At 40.0% G+C, this 25,000-nt stretch overlaps 1 protein-coding gene across 3 annotated transcripts in view; it reads left to right on the forward strand.

The window, feature by feature from the left end:
* Positions 1-25,000, forward strand: part of TMEM54 (transmembrane protein 54) — a 409,347-nt gene that overhangs the window by 330,605 nt on the left and 53,742 nt on the right. For all 3 annotated transcript variants that reach the window (XM_044059925.1, XM_044059926.1, XM_044059927.1), the window contains exon 5: positions 11,390-11,527. In XM_044059925.1, the coding sequence (XP_043915860.1) occupies positions 11,390-11,527 (138 nt within the window). The remainder of the gene's footprint in view (positions 1-11,389; positions 11,528-25,000) is intronic.

Here is a 25,000-nt window from a genome sequence, read left to right on the forward strand (position 1 = left end):
TGCAGATCCTGAGACCATTTCACAGGGACCCAAGGGCATTAAGGCTAGTACTGCCAAAAATCCTAACCCCCTGATAGAGATTCCAGGGTGCTGAATAGATGGGGTAAGAAGGTATACACTTCTGTAACCTTGGCCATTAAGGCCTTAAACTGCCAGTTTCATATGTTAAAGTATCAGCACCATATTGTTGGATTGCTTAAACAGAAAATTATGTTGATTCCTGACTGAGCTGAAAAGAAAGATTTACAGGATTTAATGCATTCTGCTGAACAATTTGGAAAACATACTTTGCAATGTGGTTTTGATTCATTAGAGGCATCTTGCAGGGCTGCTGTCACTGGGTCTGTACTTAGAAGGCATGCTTGGCTTAAGGAGCAATCTTTGCCAGATCACGTTAAAGCTAAATTACTGGATGCTCCCTTAAACCAAGACTGCCTGTTTGGCAACAAAGCAGAAGAAGTACTTAAAAAGATGGAGGAAAAAGCTAAATCTATGCAAACTGTTAAAGATGTCCTGCAAGTACAACCTCCCAGATTTAGTAGGCATTGTCCCTCTAAGGATTGGTCCTTTCCTGCCTCTTCCAGGCCTTCTCAGTCCAAACCCAGAACCAGCAGAACACCCAGGCTTCAGTCCCAAGGTACTCACAGGCCTAAGCAGTGGGGGGCTCCCACTTCCAAAGCAGGGAGTAGTAAGACTCCCCCTATGGTAAACTGTCTCAATTAATTAACTTTAAATCTTCCAAGCCCTACACAACTGACTGTTCATTTAGGGGGAAAGCTCACCCTGCATGCAAAAAAATGGGAACTCATTACCCAGGACAAATGGGTTTTAAATATAGTTTCCCAAGGATACAGATTTCACTTCCACTCCTTACCAACCCCAAACGGTTGGACAGACCTACCCCCAAATCAGTGGGCAGAGGCTCCAAAGCAAATTCTCTCTCTTTTAAGCATCAGGGCTATTCAACCTGTCCCAGAAGAAGAATGGGGGCAAGGTATCTACTCTAGACTTTTCCTGGTACCCAGAAAAGACCATTCCTGGCATCCTATCCTGGACCTGTCTATCCTAAACACATTTTTGGTAATCCCAAAATTCAAGATGCTAACTCTTCATCAGCTGCTTCCCATGCTAGGCAAAGATGCCTGGTTGGCAACACTGGATTTAAAGGAAGCCTACCTGCATATCCCAATAAGGGAATCTTGCAGAAGATACCTATGCTTCAGAGCAGGCTACATGCATTATCAGTTCTCTGCACTGCCCTTTGGCTTATCTACTGCGCCCAGGGTATTCACAAAGTGCCTAGCTCCAGTCATTGCATATTGCAGGCAAAGAAATATTCAAATATACCCATACCTGGAGGATTGTCTAATTCAGACAGAAAGCCAGGACATGCTATTAAATCATCTGGCATTTGTAAAGAAATTGCTAACATCTCTGGGGTACACCATAAACGAAAAGAAATCACATCTTGTACCCTGCCAACAAATTGTATTCCTGGGAGCAAGCTTGAATACAACTTCCCAGATGGCCTACATCATGCCAGAGAAACAAGTTCATTTGACAGTCTACTTCAAACTACTGGCCACAAAGACTCAGCTATCTGCAAGGAAAATACTGCATGCCCTGGGGTTCATGGCCTCTTACATTCTACTAATTCCATATGAGGAAACTACAGTGGTATCTAAAAAGCCTATGGTGTCAACATTCTCAGGATCTAGAATCAATTATTCCTATCATACCTTGTCTACAGATAGAGTTCCTTTGGTAGGCAGAAGCCTGCCACCAAAACAAGGGACTGCCATTCACTCTACCCCCTGCCACACAAACCCTAACAACAGACTCATCAGATTATGCATGGGGGGGCTCACTTGGCAGGGCAGTGCATTCAGGGCAAATGGAACCCAAATCAAATGCACCTACATATCAATCAAAAAGAAATGTTAGCTGTACAGAATGCTCTGACAGCCTTCAAGGACCACATTCTTCTAGGACAAATATTGGTAAAGATGGACACCACTGTTATGTGGTACATAAACAAGCAGGGCAGAACCCACTCCTACCCTCTCTGAAGACTAGTCATGGCTCTATTGAACAAAGGCTAGAGCTACCAAGTGCACCTACAGGCTCAATTCCTGTCAGGAAAGCTAAATACACTGGCAGGCAACCTAAGCAGAAATCTCATGGACCCACACGAGTGGAAACTGGAACCAAAGATATTCAACATGTTGAGAAACAAATGGGGGAGCCCAGAGATAGACCTGTTTGCCTCCCCCCAGAACTACCAATTGGATAAATTCTGCACAAGGACTCCCTACAAACAAGCTTGGAAAGTGGATGCCCTGTCCTTCACCTGGAAAAACTTATTTTATGTCTTTCTTCCTCTGCCTCTCCTCTCCAAGGTACTACTAAAGATCAAACAGGGCAAACCAAGGACAATACTGATTGCACCAGACTGGCCACGCCAACACTGGTACCCCCTCTTGCACAGTGTGTCACTGCTGCCACCATGGCACCTGCCTCAGACCCCTGCCCTGCTGTCCCAGCAGGAGGGCCAGATTCTGTACCCACAGCTTTAAACCCTGAACCTGGCAGCCTGGCTAATTACCTGATCTCTCCATTACCATCCCTCAGTAAGCAAGTGATGGATGTCATTCTGGAGGCAAGGAGGCCTAGTACTAGAAAATCCTATGCTGAAAATGGAAAAGATTCTGTTCCTGGAGCCAAACTTAGGGGATGGGCTCAGCAGCACCCAGTTTAACCCATATTATTCAATACTTAACTGAGATGCTTCACAAGGGCCTTTCCTTTTCCTCCATCAAAATTCATGCCTCAGCCATTTCAACTCATTACAATACAGAGCCACCCCTCTTCTCTCATCCACTGCTGAAGCAATTCCTCAGAGGACCCAAAAACTTAAGCCCATCCAGGAAAGCCCCTACTCCAGCCTGGGACCTTAACTGTGTATTGGAAAAGCTCACTCTACCTCTCTTTAAGCCAGCTGCAAATGCAGAGTTGAAATTCCTTTCTTGGAAAACAGCCTTCCTTCTAGCCATCACTTCAGCAAGAAGGGTGTCTGAATTACAGGCCCTCATGGCAGTGGAGCCTTTCATCATCTTTCATGCTGAGAGGGTGTCTCTCGGGACCAATCCCTCCTTCATGCCCAAGGTGGTATCCAGTGTGGCCCTTAATCAGTCCATTCATTGCCATCCTTCTTTTCTAATCCACAGAGCAAAGGGCAATGAATACTGCACTCCTTGGACATGCACAGAAAACTTAGATTTTACTTGGACAGGACTAAGCCTCTCGGGAAATCTAAACAGCTGTTGGTTGCATTTGCTGCAGGGGCAGAAGGGAAGGCCATTTCAAAGCAAACCATTTCTAAGTGGATAGGCAATTGCATTAATTTCTGCTATAAGCACCATGGAAAACCTACCCCACAGGGGATAAGACCACATTCAACTAGGGCTGCATCTAGCTCTACAGCCTTTCTCAGAGGTGTCCCTACCAGGGACATCCTAGATGCTGCTACCTGGAGTTTTGTACATACCTTCACCAAGCATTACCACTTGCCATTTTTTTTTCTAAATCCAGAGCTGGCTTTGCCACTGCAGTCTTGCAGGGCCTTATAGTGGGTCCTAATGCTATCCAATTACCTCCTCCCATCCTTAGCTTTGGGAATCTACCTAAATGTGATGACTGCAACAGTGAAACAAGAAGAACATAGTACAGTTGTTTACACTTACCATAAATATAGATGTTCGAGTGTATTCACTGTTGCAGTCCTGGTTACCCTCCCTCCAGCCCCCTGACTTCTATTGACTATACCTCTGTTCGTGTTTACTGTGCTTAAAGCTTTTTGGTGTATTTGCTTTTTTGTTGGGGGTGTAACTTTGTATATAATTGCTTCCCATTATGGGGGATTCTGACATATGGGGCAAGAAAAACTGATGTAATGGCATCGACTGCATGCTTTATACCCCTGACTACCTGACGTCATGGAAGATGAGACAGCAACTGACGCAGGACCCAAGACTTTGATAATCAGACCGACTGATGGCTACTGCAAGCAGATAACCCAAATATGATGATTGCAACAGTGAATACACTCGAACATCTACATTTATGGTAAGTGTACACAACTGAACTTTCTACAGACTCCATAGTCACAGCCATTCCCTTAAGTTACTAGTACAAGCCCTGTCAGCCCTCTGGAAAGCTAAGAACACCTCTTATATTGGCCTGGATAAGATAACTAAGTTGCCTTATCAGTAGCAAGTATGGCCTAATTGAACCTCTTAACCTATTTAATCTAAGCCCCACCATTACCTAATTCCAGAATCCTGGAAAACAGACATTGTAATGCTAGTGCAAAAAGGTGTCCCAGCAACAAATCCTGGTAATTAGAAACCCATTGGTCTCACTAGCCTCCTTTCTACACTGTGCAGCATATTATTTCAGACCTCATTGAAAATCACTTAACCCTGCACCCTTATCAATACGGCTTTGTCAGAGGAGGCTCCTGTCTCTAACTTTAGCCATTCTTTCAAAAATCCACTGAAGAAGTACATAGCGGTTATGCAGTACATACAGCACATCTGCACCTGGCCAAGGCTTTTGACAGTATTCTACATGCAGGCATTATTGACAAACTTGTAAATCTGAATATAAATCATTATGTTGATGTGTACAGTGGATAACTAAATGGTTGTCTGAACAGAACCCATGTGTTTAGAGCTGTAGGAACCACTTCTGAAAGCCAAAACAAAAAAAAAGTTTCTAGTGATATACTACACGGATCACTATTGGACCCTCTCCCATTTACCATCAAGTTTTCAGAACTTCAGGCTAACACTTCTGGCCTGTGGTTATCTAAGGTTGCAGATTGCTGGAAATTGGGAGTTGTTAATTCAGTCTTCCACTGAATTACAATTGCTCTAACAAGAGATAAACTGTGTTAATAATTGCTGTAAGGTCAATGGTTGGAAATTAAATATGAAAATATGTAGTGTAGTTTATTTTAGTAAAATAAATATTTTCTCATACATTATTGGTATGGTATGGGGAAGTGACCTAGGCACTCTTGTTGATGATTCCTTATCTTTTGAAATCATATGTCTCAGCTATAGGTACAAAAGCCTTCTATATGCTTTATATAATTTCCAAAGGCATCTTCTCAATAGCCAAGCTCTTAATTCCCCTTCACTCATATCTCATCAGACCCATTATTAAATGTAATGCTACTTTTGGCATGCATGTGTCTAAACATATTACTCAGCTTGAGAGACCTCAGGTGTTCCTAACTAAAAAGTGCAGTGGTTGAAATATTTTTTAATTATCAGCACAGACAGGCCACGCACTCTCTATAGTCAGTTTCCTAAAGATTTCTCCATGGGGATCTCTGTCTAGCCTTTCAAAGCATGAAAGATTCAATCTTCCTTGATCTTCTTTTCCTTCACAGAGCAAATGATTCCTCAAATACTACGTTAAAGGAACTGATCCTTCATGAACAGATAATGAATTCATATCCCTACCTATCCCCCACCTCTGGAATATGCTTTCATGACATGCCAGTCGAAGAAGCCCTCTTGCCTTCTACAGTGTAAACCTAGATAACTGGATGGGCATCCTCAAATTCTCTTTGGTCTGTTTTGTATAATTTCCTCATTTAGGATGAAGGGACCTTCTGAATTCTGTTGTTGGTTAACTTATTAATTGTCTGTAGACTGATTACCTAGTACTTACCTGTGATCCTTTGAACTTATTGCTTGATGACAGATTGATTGGTACTTTTTTACTCTGGTATTCTCCACTGTTTGGGTAGGCATAGGAGACTCCTGTATATAAAACCAGTGACTGGCATAGGTTTCTTCTAGGTTGTATGGGCCAATGCTAACTCAGGATATACTAGCACATGCTGACATTGAGCTGTTTGTAAATTTAATACCAATTATTGATGGAGGTCATCACAGAGCTTAACCAAATTGCTTATTGCACTGGTAAGGTGTCTCTGCTAGGAAGTTATCTTTTTGTATGGACTGGGGGAGCAATGGTGGCTGCTGAAGAGGGGTGGAAGATGTTCTTTGTGTTTCACTGCTGCAGTCCTGATTTGTGGGATTTCGTACTGTGAAAGCCCTTGGCCGGCTCGACTTCCAGTGAAAAAATCTCCCTCCTCCAACAGCTAGCAGACAGTATGACTGACATCAGTATACTTGGCTATATATAGAGCCAGCCAATGTCATGATTTCAGTCTTTTTTTGCACTCAGAGCCTGAAGCAGAGTCCCAGTGAGTGTGTTGATCAGTCTGCAGCAAAGAGAAGTCTTCTGAAAGCTAAGTAACCCGTTGGGAAACCCTTTCTACATTTTTTGGCTCATGTCAGAGAAGGTCAGTAATTGTTTCCACTGTGGTAATCAGATTCCACACCGAGGCTTCCATTTCTTGTCACCTGTTTAGACCCAGATCACAACGTGTCTAACTGCAGTTTCTTTTTTCATTTCAACTCTAGGACTATTAGGAATAGGGCCAAGATCTTAGCTAGGCACCTTAGTGTTGCATCAGGTTCTCAGCATCCAATTGCGCCCACCAGTCGATCTGAGGCTGAGCTCCCTAAGTGCAAAAGGGATAAAAAAATGACCCAAGCTTAGGGCCTCTGATGACAATCACTCTACATCAACTAGTCCTCTCAGGTGCGAGGTGTTTTTGCAGCCCTCTCCCAAAACTGAGTTGGTGGCACAGGCCTCTATTGAGACCCATTCGGTGTTCGATATGCTGTCGCTTCCCTGAACTTCCTCACAAGCCTTGTGACTTAGATCGTCGGTTGGGTCCAGGGCTGCTGTGCAGGTCTCGGCATCTGATGAATGCACTTTAACTGCTGATGCTCCTTTGCTGCATCAGCCAAAGCCAGCTACACATTCATTCAGAGAGACTGGCATCAGAATTGGAAATATACCAAGGCCCAAACCGAGAGCTGTGCCAGAGAAGGGTACTTCCTCCATGTCTATGCCTAGGCCTACCAGCTCCCACACACAGGGTTATCAGCAGGATTTAATTACACTAGCTGAAGATATATTTTCCCAGGTTAGATCCAGGCAATCATCTAAGTCTTTCCCGGGGAAAAGGAAAAGGGATCCTACTCCAGAAGTCCTTTCTGACCCTTTTCAATCAGCTGAAGATTCTCACCAGAAGGATTCTGTTTTTGATGAAAGTCCCATACTAACTTCCTTTGAGCAGTCCAATTCTGAAGTAAACCTGGCTTCTGCTTCCTCCCTGAGGACATTTTCTTTTGTGAAACTCTTCATGCCATGAGGGAGAATTTCCTGTGGGAAGCCCAGGATGACCCACAGTCCAAAAAGAGGATTAGAGAATTCCATAACCTGTCAGAGCACAACTCTCTTGCCATCCCTCCCATTTTAGAGGTTGTAGACAATGTTTTCTTGGATTCCTCTTTGAATTCAGAGTTCCTTCCTCCAGCCTCTCAAAACACAGACAGGTTTTATAGAGTACTGGACTCTCATAAACATCTCTTCAAGACCCCCTCTGCTGACCTAGAGGTTGTGACTCCAGAACCCAAAGGAGCTAGAGCTAGCTCCTCCAAACACCCCCCCTGCCCACTGATAAAGAAAGTAGGGTTCTTGATAGATTTGGCAAAAAAGTTTACACCTCTGCCACCTTGGCTATGAGGGCCCTTAATTGTCTGTTTCACATGACTAAATGCTAACAGACCATTCTGGATCAGCAGAACCAAGAAATTAAAACAATTGAGGACAAGAATCTTTCCAAAGAATTACTGGACCTGTGTCACTCCAGCTCTCAAGTTGCTAGGCATTCCTTACACTGTGGCTGTGATGCTATGGAAGCTTCCAGGCAGGCTGCAGCTATTGGTTCTGTTATTAGAAGACATGAATGGCTAAGGGAACAATCCCTCCCTGAGCATGTCAAGTCTAATCTTTTGGATGCCCCTCTGGACAAGAATTTCCTCTTTGGGCCCAAAGTTGAGGCCATACTTAAAAAGATAGAGGACAAAACTAAATCCATGCAAATTGTTAAAGACTTCTTTCAGGTTCGGCCTCCTAGATTCAGTAGAAACTATCCTTCTAAACACTGGTTCTGTCCTTCACAATCCAAAACAAGGCAGAGAAAGCCAAGTATGAAAGCACAAAAAGGCAACAGCAACAACAAAGACCCAGGCAGTGGATGTCAGACACTCCCAAGCAAGGGAATTCTGGGCCACAGGTCCCTGGCAGAGAACAACAATGACTCATCCATCCCAGTCTTTCTGGAAAGTGGGAAAAGCAGTCTGCTAGAATAATCTCAGAGCTGTAGGTATTCATGTCGGTGGAACCCTTCCTCATCTTCCATCTGGACAGAGTGTCCCTCAGGATTAAGCATTCCTTTATGCTCAAGGTGGTGACAGACACCTCATTGAATCAAGCCATCCACCTGCCTACCTTCTTCCCAATCCACAAACCAGGGGGAAAGAATCCTTCATTCATTGGATGTACATATTCAGCTCTGTTACTATCTTGACAGAACTAATACTTTGTGAAAATCAGACCAACTGTTTGTGGCCTTTGCTAACTGTTCCGAAGGAAAAACAGTTTACAAACAGACGATCTCCAAAAGGATCACTCACTCTATCTGGTTTTGTTACAGCCACCATGGCAAGAAGCCACCTGAGGCTGTCAGGACTCATTCTACTAGGGTTACTGCTACCTCTACTGCCTTTGTAAAAGGAGTCCGTAACAAGGACATTCTGGAAGCTGCTCCCTGGTCATCTGCACCTACCTTCACCAAACATAAACACTTATCAGACTTTTCCAGGTCCAGGGCAGGATTCACCACGGCCATTCTGCAGGGCATCCTGTCCTCTCTCTAATCTACCTCCCACCCTCCTTTTCAGCTTTGGGAGTCATCCCACAACTCAGGAAAGCAACAGTGAAACATGAAGAAAGTAGTACAGTTGTGTAAACTTACCATAAATGTAGATGTTTTAGTGTATTCACTGTTGCTGTCTTCTTTCCCTCCCTCCTTCAACTTACAGGTAGACTGGTACAAGCTTCCTCTCAAGCCAAGGGGATCCTTGTTTTTGCCCCTTCCCTTGCTTAGGTTCTCTATCTAAAGCCCTTTACTTTAGGACCCATCTTGTGAGGGCTCCTACCTTCAGGGGGGCAAGAAAAGACTGAAATTATGATGTCAACTGGCTCCCTATATACAGGCACATACTGACATCAGTCAGGGTGCTCACCAGCTGTTGGAGGAGGGAGATTTTTTTCTCTGGTAGTTTGGCTGGCAAAGGGTTTTCATGGCAGGAAATCCCACAAGCCAGGACTGCAGCAGTGAATACACTCAAACATTCACATTTATGGTAGGTGTACACAACTGTACTTTATAGCAACCCCCACTATTACCTTCTCCAGTGATACACTTTCCTAGAAGTATGCTTCAGTCTCTTGAAGAAGATTACTAACAGCGACTGTGATTTTGAGGGTCAGTCCACCACATCCCAAGATAAAATTTACGCTGGTGCAGACTGGTTATTATGAAGTATTCTGTTAATGATAATGCATGTTAGCAGGCTGTTATTTGATCAGTTCAGATATAACGAAAGATGAATGTTTCTTCATACTCTAATATCATATTTCTTTTTTCCGGATGGGTACTCCTCTTTCATTGAGGACTGTTCCCAATTTCATTGAGGAAATCAAATGGTTCTTTAACAGTTTCTTCATAAGTATGTAGCTGTGATGCAAAGTTTTGATGTTTTCTCAGACTATTTTAAATTTTTGATACCTTTTTCAGCTGTATTTTTCAGTTAAAAACATGAGTGGCTCAGTTCATCTTCTCTAAATATATACCCCTGACAGATTTGTATATTAGTACTGATAGATTGGTTGACAGACTTTCTTCTCACCCATACTACTTATGTGGAAAAATGCATACTGCCTCAATAACATGTCAAAGTGTCTGAATCGAAACATAATGGTTATATCTCACCCTGGCAGACTACAAGACAGAAATTCTTGAATGAGTAAATAAAGCTGTTAAAAAAAAAAAAGGAGTACTTGTGTGAATGGGTAAGGTGATGAGGCAGGCTGAATAAGTTTCTAGTCAAGGCACATTTGAATCTTGCTGAATGCTTACGGATGGGATAGTGTGAGATCCATGCAATTCATGAATTCTGCAAATCATTTACACTTTAAGATAATGAATTCTGTGAGCACCTACAAATGTTGATTTTCAGTCATGCCGCATGGGATGAGGTATAATATGAATACCTGGAAAAGGGTAATGATGATATTGTAATGTAATATTGAAGCACAAAATTACCAATCATAATGGACAGCAGTAAACAATGTGTTGACTCCTGCTGTCAAATACTTTCTGGGGAAATACAGTCCTGCAGACAGCACTGTGTGTACCTTGTACAGCAGGTTCATAGGTAGGTACTAGGCTATCACCCAAAGGGCCTAAGTAAGCCTAGCCAACAAGGTTCCCTGGCTTATGCCAACCAAGAAAGTTATTTTCCTGTGCCCCTGTCAAGCAGAGCCACAGAAGTGATCCCCAGGGTGCATTTCCTATTTCCCATCCACTCATCAAGATTTTTCTTGAAGAGTGCTAATGAGGAACTTTGCTTGACATAGATGGGTAGCTTGTTCCAGAGTATAGGAAGTCTCTGGGACAGGAATCTATCCCTCCAGTATGTCCTGTTTATTGTGGTAACAAGGTGTAGGTCCCTAGAGCGTGCAGCTCGGAGGGATTGGGATTTCTTTAGGTGTAGCATGTCCAACAGCTCTGGGTTTGACATAGCTTTATATGTTAGGCAAAGATCACCTCAGAGTAGGCAATATGCTACGGAGTAAAGCTGGAGTTTTTTGAGACTGTCAGTGTAGGGCATCTGTTTGAGGCCAGTAATCCTCTTTGTGAGGTACGTCTGTGGCCTTTCCAGCTGCTGCCGATGTCTTGTGAGGTACATACCAAAAGGGGCGTTGTACTCTATAATGGGTCTAATCAGTGTCATGTAGAGGGGAGCAATGACCTATGTATTAGTTAGTACAGCTTGGGTTGTAGTTTACTGGTTCTAAACTGTATGAATACATCATCTATACCACATATAGATTAATGATGTCTAAATACGGTTGCTAAGCTCTCTCTTCATGCTGCTCACAAGTCCGCATGTATCGTTCAGGTAAGGTGTTAAACTGCAGTTGATTTTAATGTCCCTAGGTCTGTGTTAATCAGATATTTCTGCTGACTTTGTGATGATGTTCTGTAAGTTTCAATGTGGTGGTACTTAAAGTGCCAAGATGCAGTTGTTTTGATTTGTACTCAAAGCTGAAAGGACATATGCAGGCTGAATCTTAATTCTTCTTCTTCTCCCATTATGTTTTACAGGACACCACACTGGCTCTCTGGTTCCCTTCATTACTAATGAATGCACTAGAAGTTGTGTTTGCTTCCAGATGTTTCATATTAACACTGAACCTGCTTGGAGTCAAACTAGGTAAAATGAAGAAAAGAAAAAGAAAAGTGGTAAGTAACTTTAGCAGTGTGGTAAGCAGCACTAGTGTGTGTCTATGTGTGTATCTGACTAATATCACTATATATCCATTTATCTCTCTACATGCTCTATTGCAAGTGTGAGACCCAACACTTCAGAAACTGGGATTCCAGTTTAATAAAATAATAATAATATTGCTCAGACAGAAAGTAACCTTAAAGTCTAGAATACTTTAAATAGGGCATGTTTATCTTTAATTTTAATTTAACTCATTTGTTAACTAGGTAAGTGAAAGTGAGCATGTTTCAGTGGGTCTATATTATATGCTCGAACAGACTTTTCTATGAACATATAATCATCCATTCATAAAGAGTGAACACTCTAAAGCGTGAATGGCCACGTCCATGAATTTTTTCCGAGGCAAAAGTATTAGGCCATACACAAAAAGCACAAACTTCAAAACCCTAATCAAGTGGGGGGCTTTGCCCCACACCTCCCCTGCCATGGGGGGGAGCTGTGTGCCCCCCACATCCCCCCAACTAAATATACCAATTCCAAGATCGTTCTACGTTGGGGAAAAAGGCAATTCCCGGTAACGGCCAACTGAATTTTGTTCCCGGTTTGTGCTTTAGAGCATTCGCTCTTTATGTGTCGATGATTATATGTTCGAAGAAAAGTTGCTTCGAGCATATAATGTAGACCCTGTTTTAATCAGACATTTCATGTCATAATCTGATAAGCTGGGAAAAACTCAATTGAAGGATAAATGTATGTGCGTGTGTACGTGTGTGAGTGAGTGTGTGTGTGTTTATATATTATCACAGTCTATCTATCTACTTCTAAAGCAAGTATGAGACCCAACAGCACGAGCCCTAAATACTTCAGAAAGAGTTGTATTCCAGTAAAAAATAGTAAATACATATATAAATGCATACATACACACACACATGTATATATATATATATATATATATATATATATATATATATATATATATGTGTGTGTGTGTGTGTGTGTGTGTGTGTGTGTGTGTGTGTGTGTGTGTGTATATATATGTATATGTATATATATATATATATATATATATATATATATATATATATATATATATATATATATATACACATATATACATACATAAAAAAGGTAATATCAGAAAACGTTCCTTTAATAGTCTATCCCTGGGATTCAGGAAGGCCGATTTTCCATGCAAGAAGTATAAGAGCTCCTGCATGGAAAATGGCCACTGAGCGATTCAGGATATTGCCAGTTTCACATGCATGAGTGGCCCTACACTGTTATAGCACGAAAAACTGTGCGGCATGCAAATCACCTCATTTGCTGGTGAAAACCATGCAAATGTGGTGATTTAGTGATTCACCAAGCTGCTAGGTCTCCATGCTAAAACAGTGTCAGTGCAGAAATGTATTCGAAAATAACTGAGTACATTTCTGCAACTGACAAAATGGAGGCATGACAGCTCATGAAAAAGCATGTATTACCTACATTAGACATGCCAATGGCCAACTATAAGGCCATTGGCATTAAATATAGATTAATTCGGATGTTTAAGCATAAGGCAGAAAAGCGCAAATGGGACTGTGCCGAAAAAAAAAAAAAATTGGAAAACAAGTTAAATTTGCATTTTGCCATTATAGTCAATGGCATGCAGAATGTAAACAATACCAGGAAACACTGGCTGTCAAGGGGAAAGGGTTCATTTTAGTGCAGTAACTAATGCCCTACACACTGGGGTATACAAATGATGGGAAGTGTCAGCTTGTACCTAACCGTGTAGGTGCAGCAATAAAACAGTGCAAGTCTAACAGCTGGATGACTTCATAAGGGGGTGTATCATGCTTGCTGTAAACTCATTGGAGCTCTGTGGCCCGTGTTTGCCCTTAGCTAAGCACAGCTAAGAAAGGGGGGGTGTCAGATGTGCCTGAGCACTGTATGCATAGCCTAAACGGGTGCGCGCGCCATGCACCGGGTTTTAAACATTAAAAAAAAAAAAGAGAGAGAGGAAATGGCAGAACTGTTTACATTTCTGCACTGGGTATGTGCGGCACACCTCTGGGCTTAAATAGGGAGGAACTGGGAAGGGGAAACAGCAGTAGGAAGGCAATCAAGGAGAACTAGAATAGCTGGCAGGTGAAATGTATCAGAATCAGCCAATTACACATGCAGCAGCTCAGCACACTACTATAAACTATGCAAACACCTTTCAGATTGTGTTTTCTCACAAACTCTACACCACCAGTGTACCCAGATGGGGGATTTTTAACTGGCAAAACTAACTAAAAATGTTAGAGGCTGCTGCTGCTTTACTCCATCAATATGTGCTAGAGACTGAAGGTGGTGAGGAGGAGAATGCTGACAACTGACCCACAGAGAGGAGGAGGAGAAGAGTGTACAGAACCAGGGTAACTTACCAGGGCCAACATGAGCTGGAGATAGTGGAGCACTATAGGGTGGACAGGGACATTCTACAGCAAATCATCAAGCTGTGCTGGCCACGCCTCACACACAGAACTAACAGAGGAGAACCCATCCCAGTGGATGCCAAGGTATGTGTAGGCTTAAGAATATTAGCCACAAGTACCTTCCAAAGACCAACTGGGGATATCTTGGGGATCTCACAGGCATCAGCATCCAGGGTACTCCACCAGTTCCTGGATGCCATGACACCACATGCCAATGAGCACATATATTTCCCAAACACCATCGAGGTGTTGACCAGAAGTATGCATCTCTTCCACCATATAGCAGAATACCATGAGGTAGTTGGTGCTATAGGCTGCATGCACATCCACATCAAAGCACCATCCGGTGAGTGTGGTAGAGTATACATAAACCACAAGGGCTTCCCCTCCATCAACTGCCAGGTTGTGTGCGATGCCCAGGGCATTATCATGAATGTGTGTGCTGGCAGCCCTGGAAACTATCACGACTCTCACATCTGGCATTGCTCATAGCTGTATCAGGGTTTTGCCAGGGGGAGACATCCCATATGGCCATCTAGTGGGGGATGCTGATTATGCCCTGGAGTCATGGCTGATGACACCCATCAGAAATGCACACACACTCAAACAAAAAAAAACATAATGAGGCACACGCACAAACCAGGATCATTGCAGAACATGTGTTGGGATGCTCATATCACCGTTCTGCTGCCTTGACATATCAGGTGGAGCCTTGCAGTATTCTCCAGCTACATGTACACAAATGTTCGTAGTATATGCCATGCTACACAATATGATCCTGTGGAAAGAGCTGCAGCAGGAATTGCACAGGGCAGGGCCACACAGTCACCACCATTGCCAAGCAAATGTTCGTAGTATGTGCCATGCTACACAATATGATCCTGTGGAAAGAGCTGCAGCAGGAATTGCACAGGGCAGGGCCACACAGTCACCACCATTGCCAAGGCCAGCAAAGGCACAGAGGGACTTAGAGGAGGAACTTGCTGAGCCTGCCCCTGTAGGCAGAAGGCAGTGTGCCCAGTATTCCCAGGCCTTGGCAAAGAGGAAATGCATAGCACACACACTGACACTGTAGAGACCCAGGGACTGATACCTTTCTCTGACTTGCACATACAGTAAAAGGGATGCCAAACATGATACTACCTGTGCTTTACCATGTATAGGGAGCGTACTACATGCATCCAACATAGTCATCCCTCCCGCACCGTCCTCAATACTGACCCAGCAACAAGGTAAGTCACCCTCCCTATCAATTACTTAATGGAGTAGTATGTTCTGATAGTTGTATGCATGATATGGATGCAACCTTGCAAGGGAATTGAGTGGCTGAATTGGGATAGCAGCAGACAGCTGACAGCTATATGGGAAAGCAGGAAATCCATAATAAATACTGGTGTTAACATACTAGGCAGTACTACACAAGGTGACAACTCCCACCACAGTACATGAGAAGGCCAAAATAACTGTGGGTGTCAATAGGTCACACTCATGGATGTCAGTGAGGGTCACATACCCACCACCAGCCTTACCCAGCAGGACAGTTGTAGATGACCATAAAGAAAGGCTGGGCTAAGGCCCCCAAATGATGGCAATGGTGAACAGCACCCCCCCCCCACCAGACCTATACAGACATACTACAACAGGTCTGGCAGTTGCATTTTAGTTCTGGAAGGTAAGAAGTCTGAAACAGAAATTTATGGCATTAAGATCTAACATGTGTACTCTACTGATATGCCTCCTTTCTGCATGATACGTCACAATACAATATGAAATGGAAGCGAACAGAGTAACCGAAATACCAATACAGTCATTGCAAATGTTTAAAGTCTTCAGGTGTACAACCCCCCCCCCCCCCAATCCCATGTAGAAATGCAGTAACATGAAAGTTTGAGGAGTAAAATCACTGGAGCACAGATTGCCAGAGATGTCCCACTCGACATTGTTGCTTGTTTCCAATATGCAGAAGTCAGTGTGGTAAGTTTGTTGTGTGTTTAATATTGCCTGGAAGTGGTCAGCATGTGGGCCTGGATGGTTGTGTCTCAGTGGCCTAGGTACAGTACAATGATTGACAGGGACATGTTACAACTGCAGTGCCAACCACACTGCTTCTCAGCTACACCCGTGTCAGCAGTTGTACATACTCACTGTCCAGATGTCAATATCTGTCACCATCAGAAAGCTAGACATGCCATGAACAGGGGACCATACACAGAAACAGTACACAGGTGGAAGTAACCTACACAGAGTGCATATAAAATAACTGTCAACTGCACACAACTTTGGAATTATACATAGAGGTTAGCACCACACTAGTTGTCCCCCTAGTATGGAATACTGGTAGTCTGGCCAGTCACTGGCAGACCACAAAAGGCACAGTTATAAAGTAATGATAGGCTCCCCATGTCCACACACAAGCCAGCATAAGGGGAATGTCTCAGGTATATCTGTGAGTCAGGTGCCAGTAGCTTCCATATCACACATGCACCTAGTTCACCCCACCATCAGCCACAGGTTTATCACAGGTCATATCTTTGCTGTAGGGAATGATTACAGCATGAACCCATCTCTGTATGGGAATGCATACATGATGCTGCATGCTGAACAGGTGTCCCATGCAGGTGTGTCCCTAGCTGTAAGCAGCAACCTGACCACATCCAGATTCGTGGATTAGTATGAACAGGAAGGATTGACAGGAACACCTCAACCACTTACCATTGTCACCCCTGGGTAATCCACTGGCTTGCAGCCTGGAAACATATGGCTAACATAATGCACTGGCCTGCTACAGATGGCCTGCAGCACTCTCAAATGGCCTACAGTCTTCTAGAAAAAGCCCATGCCTCACCCATAGTGCCAATGTACAGAATGTCAGGAGGTACTAACAACCTAACACAGGAAACAGAAAACAAATGCAAGGTCAAGCTGACAAATGTCAGTAGCATGCCTCCCCATGTCCTACTGCAAGAACTGTGGACCAGGCCATAAATACTACTGGGATAAAGGCCCAGCTATAGGGATACCTCAGAGATATTGCTTTCATAATGTTAGGAAGAGGAGAGAATAACAGATGGGGAGAGTGTAGGAGCATGGATGTCATGGAGTGTGTTAAGTCTGAAACTCTAATGTCTGCCCATACTACCCCCTGACTGCAAACCCAGGAATGAATTGCCACAAAACTGCTTGTAAACTACAATGTGAAGGTAAACTGACCAGATACGAGTCCTGCCTCTGGATAACCTGGGTGTATCTGTACAGCTGAGAGGTATGGCCCCAGCAGGAGATGGCCATTTCCATTAAGTTGAGAAAAGCACATGAAGGGGATCCCCAGCCAGCATACTACCAAGGTGCTGGACTATTTACACAGAACCAGCAGTCTGTTGTCTGTAGCTACCCCTCCACAACGGCAGGAGTGTGCCAGAATGTGTAGTCTATATGCCTCAGAATATTGGTCTCAGCTTCATTCATCTTGTATCTCCCTGGTGAATAACTGTGAGCAAAGAATGATGTCTGTCAGTAGTTGATGACATGATACATCACAGTGTAAAGCAGTACATATGTCAGAAAATGTATGCTGCAACCAACCATGTCACACAAGCAGCACAGACAGCAATAGTTACAGTATCCCCCATATGTTACGCCCATTGTGTCTCCATATTGGCACCCTATCTACAGATATCCTGCAGAAACAAGTTGATAGGTGTAGCTGTAGCACACAAAACCCTGAACTGGAGTCCAACTCTCCATGGAATGGATGCACACACTCAATATAGAAGGTCATACTGGGCATGCTCCTACACTTAGAGAAATGAAGCCCATGTCTGACAACACAGTGGGCTATAGATATCTGTTATTCGCAGATGTCTGTGCACACACACCAAATTGTACACCATTGATACTTCACACACACACATTGGATAGGAATACTCACACATATCTAAGGCCAACATAATATAATATGTCAAACATTCACACACACAGACGTGGGGAACAGAGAGAGACAGCCACAGAGAGAATCCCATTATGAGGTCTTTCCCACCCAGTACACATCCCATTGGCCTATATCACATGATTTTCTGATGTCATCCACTGTAGAAATTCCTTTTGATAGCCATCAGCCCTATAGTCTCAGTGGTGCTTGTGATAACTGTGTAAAACTATAGTACAAATAAGTATCCATGTAGCAGTTGTAATCTTAGTCCTGTCAAATGTAAAGTTGTGTGTGAGTGTGTGTGTGTTTCTAGATGAATGAGTTTGAGGCCATTCACACTCACTACACTTCCCTTACAACTCTTTCAGCACTGCTGCTGACGTTACTCACCTTCAAATATACCTTTGGATAGCTCTCCAACATATAAGCTCCATGGTACTTGTGATAACTGTGTAATAGTATAATGTAGCAAACTAGTCAGGAGTTCTAATACCGGTCCTGGCAACTGTGAAAATGCATTTGTTTGTGTGAGAAAGTGTGTGTCTCTTTGTAGAGACATGATTTTGATGCCATTCACACTCACTACACTTCCCTTCTCCTGCCTTTAGCACTGCTGCTAATGTCACTCACCTTCAAAGACACCTTTAGACAGTTCTCCAACATATAAGCTCCATGGGGCTTGTGATAACTGTGTAATACTGTAGTGTAGCAAACTCGTTAAGTAGGAGTTCTAATCCAGGTCCTGGCAACTTTAAAAATGTGTGTGTGGGTGTGTGTGTGTTTGTGTGAGAGAGTGTGTGCGCTTTTGTAGAGACATGATTTTGAGGCCATTCACACTCACTACACTTCAGCAGAGACAATGGCAATCAAACCACTGACTTTTTAATGTATTAAGCGCTTTCGTCAGGCGTTCACCACAAGACTTCTTCCGAATAAAAACAATCATTCAAATCCATTTAAATAAGAATCAACTAAAATCAGCATTAAACACAAGTGGATTCCAAGATGGCTGCCGACTAGTCTAGTCCTTACTCTCTGAGCTCCTCACAGCTATTTAACTTTTGGTTTTTTTTACAACTTTACATCAACCTTTTTCCTCAAATTTTTATACTAAAAGATTTTATAAATCTTTTCTACATTGGATTATTTTTCTTCTGGAATTATTATCCTGGGATTTATTTTACCTCAGAACATTCTTGGTCTCTCTGCTGCTGGGACTCCTACTGCTCCAGTCTGTTCCTGGTTCCTGGTATCCTGTTAACTGCATTCCATTTCTGGGCATGGCTACAAAATCTGACTCCATGGAGACTCAACCTACAAAGGCCAAATATACTTCAATGCTCTCTCCTGAAAAGATTCAGGTTCAAAAGACTGAAATCATCTAGACAACCTACAGAAACTTTTAATGTAAGTAATAAAGATTTAAATGGCTCAAATTTCCTTTTAGAAGAACTAAAAATAGCATTAAAACCAATCCAAAGTGCTATACAAAACTTTTCAGAACAGTTTACAGACTTTAGTAAATCTTTAAAGCAAATAAACAATAGTATTGTTACTATTGAAAATAAAATCTTAGCTTTGGAGGTTAAAACAGACTTATTGGAAAGTGACTTTAAATCTAGAGATAAAACTGTTTCAGATTTACAAGCTAAAATATTGGATCTGGAAGCCAGGAGTCGAAGAAATAACATCATTATTCGTGGTTTACCTGAATCTTATGACAATAAAAACTTGTTATCTGTGACTAAAAATATCTTTGAAACACTGTTAAATTGTGGAGCTTCTTCAAAATCTATAATTGTAGAGAGAGCACACAGAGCACTGCGTACAAAGCAAGATTCTTCCACACCAAGGTTAATTTATACTAAGTTACTAAACTTTCAAGACACTTTCCAGATCCTAGAAACTGCTAAAACGAAGAAACAATTCATATGGAAGTCTCACAAACTATCATTTTCCCAAGATCTTCCTGCACAGATCAAATTAAATAGACAAAAACTAGCCCCTATTGTGCTGACTTGATAAAAGAGGGATTAGATTTGAATGGCATATCCTAATACCTTGTCTTTCACAGCTAATGACAAAAGATTTGTATGTTCAGATCCTAAAGATGCAAAAGACATTTTTCTTAAAACATTTAAAAGCTTCCTGACACTGTATTTTAATATTCTACTGTTAAAGAACTACAATAAGGTTTGATCTTTTCTTTTCTTTAATCTGACAGTATTTGTGTTACATGATTTGAAATTCTGGTGTGACATAATTATATTACCTTAAGAACTTGTCATGTAATTTACACATGATGGATTTGGTGTGACAGTGTGCAGTGACAGGATATATGCTTGTTAGATTTGTGTGGATTAGTAGAAGCATTTAAATTCCTGTATTTACTTTTTTCTCTTTCTCTCACATATGCTTGCTGTGTAAATAGATAATATGTTAATTTTACTACAAGCTTTGGAGTTACAGCCTTCTGTGTAAGCTAAATGATTTTTGGAGGGAAAACATTCCATCTCAACATTCTAGCAAGAAAATCTTCCCCTCAGAGTTCCAGCTGATGCTCTGCATGAACATGCGCACTACAGTCTCTCTGAGATGGATGGTGATGTCATCATTTGTGAGGAAAGAAGGACAGTTTCAAATACACAAGTCTGCTTGTTTTCAACAAGTATTCAATAGCACTAACTTTTAATAGATCTGGCTATTATTTAAAGTGTTTTCTCTTCATAAATGAAGGTTGCTTTTAAATTTAAACAGATTCATGTCACATAATATATTCAGTGACTTTTAGTGTGTCTGCATGACTTCAAAGCAAGCTGCTACTTTCATAAAGCAGAGTGAAAATGTTTCTGGTAACAAATGAACAGGTTAGTTTTATATATTAAAATTCTAAAGGATGTGTAAAGAAATGAACATATTTTCCTATTCAGAATATTTTTCATACAATATTTTATATTATACTGAAGTGTTTAATTTGACAAATGTTACAAAGTATACCTGTTCATATGAAAGTTTCATGTTCTTTCTATTCTCTGCTCTCTCTTCTCAGAGGCTGGATGTGATATTTATGATTAGTAGTTTATGTTTAAGAAAGCCTTTACTTATTTGAAAGGTTTGAAATAACTATCTTTAATATGATTAGCTGAATCTACATGTATATATTTAAGCCCTTAGATTTACTGCATTTAGCTTGCTTGTTTCTGTTTTAATTAGATTTTCAAAATGTTTACTTTAAAAGCCTTGTCTTTTCATGCTGTTTTGCTATGTTACATCTATAGCTTAGAAGAATAGTATGGCTATATAACCTAACAGAGTCATTAGTAAAATATTCAAAAAGTAGATTTCAAATTATATGTATGCACATTGTTGTACATTCAGTCCAATATATATGATGCTGTTTAAGTTACTATTTAATAATATAATTATACTTTATTCATGTATATTAACTAGTGTTAAAACCTTACAGCTTATAATATTTCATTTTGAATAGTTCCTGTACTATTATTATCTAGTTAATAGATGCATCTCCAGACTGAATTGTTTTTCATTTTGAGATATGGTTGCTTGGTAGTTGTTTTTTGCTTTATTTGAACTATAACTAAATACTCATTCTACAGGTATTAGTGCTTTTATCATACTAATGGCCGTGTTGATTAATGAAATTATCACTAAAGTACTAAAAAAGGTTCAGTAGATAGTGCATGACTATTATCTTTAGTTCAGTAATGCTATGCTTATTTACTTATATTATAATGTTACCAGTTGGTTTTGTTATACTTATATATGTTATCTTACATATCTTTCAGTTTTAATTGTATTACTTCTTATGATAGAGTGTTCTAGTTAAGCAGAGTGTGATTTATTTATTATTTACTTGTTTCTCTTTTTCTTGAAATACTTGAGGAAATACATTTAATCACTATAAATTTCAATTTAAGGATAGGAGCTTTAGATTAGTATTAGAAGTAGGAATTAAGCATGTTGGACGTCTTGAAATTAGTTAATTTTGTATATATTTTTAGTAGTATTACTCGGACTTTATGTTATGTTAGGCTTCCTTTGAGTAATTTGTATTCTAACTTGAGGTTATTATTATCTATAATTACAATGTTTTTTTCATGTTCTTCTGCTCTTCCTTTATCACAGGGGGATTGGTGGGTGGGCACTAGGGTTAGGATAAAGGTTATTATTATACATTTCATGGTTCTTAAAAAAAACTTTTTTCTTTCTTTTTCAACAAATGTTATTTGATGACTTGCTTGAATACTTAAAGACTGTTTTTTCTTTTATTTTTTTTCTTCTTTTTAATGTTGTGTTGGATTTGCACCTTGAGTTCACTTTTATAGCATCAATAATGATTATACTTGTAGAATATGCCTGTTGACATAATTTTAGATTCTTGGAATGTTAGAGGCATTCAAGATAAAGCGAAAAAGTCACTATTATTTCATATGATCTTTAAATCACAGGCTAGCATTTGTTTTATTCAAGAGTCACATATTTCACGTATTGATTGGAATAAAGAGTTAAAAAAAAAATGGATCAAAAAGATAATAGCTTCAGGTGACTCATCTAACTCCAGAGGTGTAGCTATAATCATTAAACAAAAATTCATTGGGAATATTATTGATGAGAAATTTGATGATGAGGGGAGGTGGTGCTTATTTACCGCTTCTATTGCTGGTTTGGACAAACCCTTATTAATTTTAAATCTATATGGCCCATGTAATTCACAACATTTGTTCATTTTAAAAATTTACAATATTCTTGCATCCTATAAGGATCATCATATTATAGTGGGTGGTGACTGGAATGCAGTTATAAACCCTGTAATTGATCGTTCCGCTCCACTGTCACCTATAATCTTCAATCTACTCTGGCTATAAATGATTTGATGACAGAATATAATTTAATAGATCCCCTCCGCACTGTTAAAAATATAAACAAGAATGATATATATACTTATTATTCTAAGTGCTATCATTCGTGGTCCAGATTAGACTTCTTTCTAATTTCAGATTATATTTCAAAATATATTGTGGACTTTACTACAGAACCCAGATTCTTTTCGGATCACTCAAGAATTTCACTAAAATTGAACATAAAACCCAATATCAAAAATAAAACTATGTTTAATAAGTGGACCTTAAATAATAACTTATTGTCAAATAAAGATATTTGCAAACAAGCTTCAGAAATCCTAAATGAAATGGTGAATAGTCTTGAATCATCAGACATTCCTTATGACATACAATGGGCTGCATGTAAAGCAAGATTAAGAGGTTTATTTATTAGTAAAGCTGCTTTTTCAAAAACAATACTTTAAGAAAGAGGAATTCTTAAAATCAAGAATTTCTTCATTGGAAAATCATCTTAGTCTGAACTATGATGCTACTTTAGAAAAACAAATTTTTGATTGTCAGAAAGATTTAATTCTGCTTCACCAAAATAACCTCTCCTTAGCTGAACAAAAGCTACTTGCTTCATAATTCAGAGTGGGCCCAGGTTCCATCTAAATTGTTAGCGAGAATTATTAAAGTTAACTTCAGAAATCCAAATATTACATCTTTATCTTATAATAACAGATTATATAATACTGATGAAGAGATTATTCAACTTTTCACCTCTCTTTACACTGAGTTATATTCAGGTTCTTCTAATTCTGTTAAAGATATTCACTCAAAACTCTTTTTAGACTCTTTGCAGTTCCCTAAACTTAATGATAATTAGCAAAAACTACTTTCTACCCCTATATCGGTACAAGAAATCTCGGATTCAATAGATAATCTTAAATTGGGTAAATCTCCGGGACCTGATGGTTTTACTCCAGAATGTTTCAAAACTTTCAAATTGGTAGTTCTTCCCTTTCTATTTAAAGTTTACAATCATATAAGAGTTAATGATATCTCAGATATTCATTGGAACACATCCAAAACCATTCTAATTCTAAAAAATAATAAAGATAAATCTGACCCAGTAAATTATAGACCCATTTCTTTAATTAACGTGGATATTAAGATTCTGTCATCTATTCTGGCTAACAGATTGAAACGGGTTTTACCCTCAATTATCTCGTCAGATCAAACAGGTTTTATGTCTCAGAGACATGCTTGGGATAATACTCTATCTTTAGAGACTATACTTCATCTCATTAAGAAAAATCCAAACCCTATATATGCTTTGATTATAGATGCATCAAATGCCTTTGACAGAGTATGTTGGAACTTTCTATTTCGAACTATGTTATGTTTTAATATTCCCTTATTCTTTATAAATTTTTTAAAAGTTTTATACAAGAATATGTTTACTAGACTATACATTAATGGTCAATTTTCTGCTCGATAAAGATCACTAAAGGAACAAGACAGGGTTGTCCATTGTCCCCTTTTCTTTTCAACATTTACTTAGAACCTTTGCTATTGTTTATTACTCAAAATACTTTTCATAACATCCCAAGAATTCTTAATACTAATATTCATTTCTCTGCTTTTTGGATGATTTAGTAATCTACTTTCAAACTCCATTATCTGATTACAGAAAAATAATGAATTCTATTGATTATTTTTCTTTGGTTTCCAACTATCTTTTAAATTCTACAAAAACTCATATTTTTCCCTTAAATCATTTAGCACACAAATCTTTTTGTTTCCAGACGATCATTTTCAGTTTACTTATAATATAAAATATTTAGGAATCAATTTAGAACACAATAATAAATCTTCCTTTCAAAATAATATTAATAAATTATGGAACTCTATATTGTCTGATATGGACAGATGGAAGCATCTAAACCTTTCATTTCTTTCAAGGGTGGCCATTATTAAAATGAATATTCTGCCTAAATTTCTTTACCAATTCTCATCATCTGATCAGATAATTTCAAAAAATTTTTTTGAGTCTGTAAATAAAGCTTTGGCAAAATTCATATGGTTCCCTAAATCTGTTAGAATTTCCTATTCTAGATTGGCGTTTTCGAAGGACAAGGGAGGTTTGGGTTTACCTAATCTTTATCTCTATTATTTGATTGTCTCATCCAATAAACTTTTACCATCTCTAAATTCAATAACACTTCTTATCCAAATCACTCTTTATGG

Source organism: Protopterus annectens, chromosome 1.part2, assembly GCF_019279795.1.
Source record: "Protopterus annectens isolate FY-2018-M chromosome 1.part2, PAN1.0, whole genome shotgun sequence".
Taxonomy (NCBI): domain Eukaryota; kingdom Metazoa; phylum Chordata; order Ceratodontiformes; family Protopteridae; genus Protopterus; species Protopterus annectens.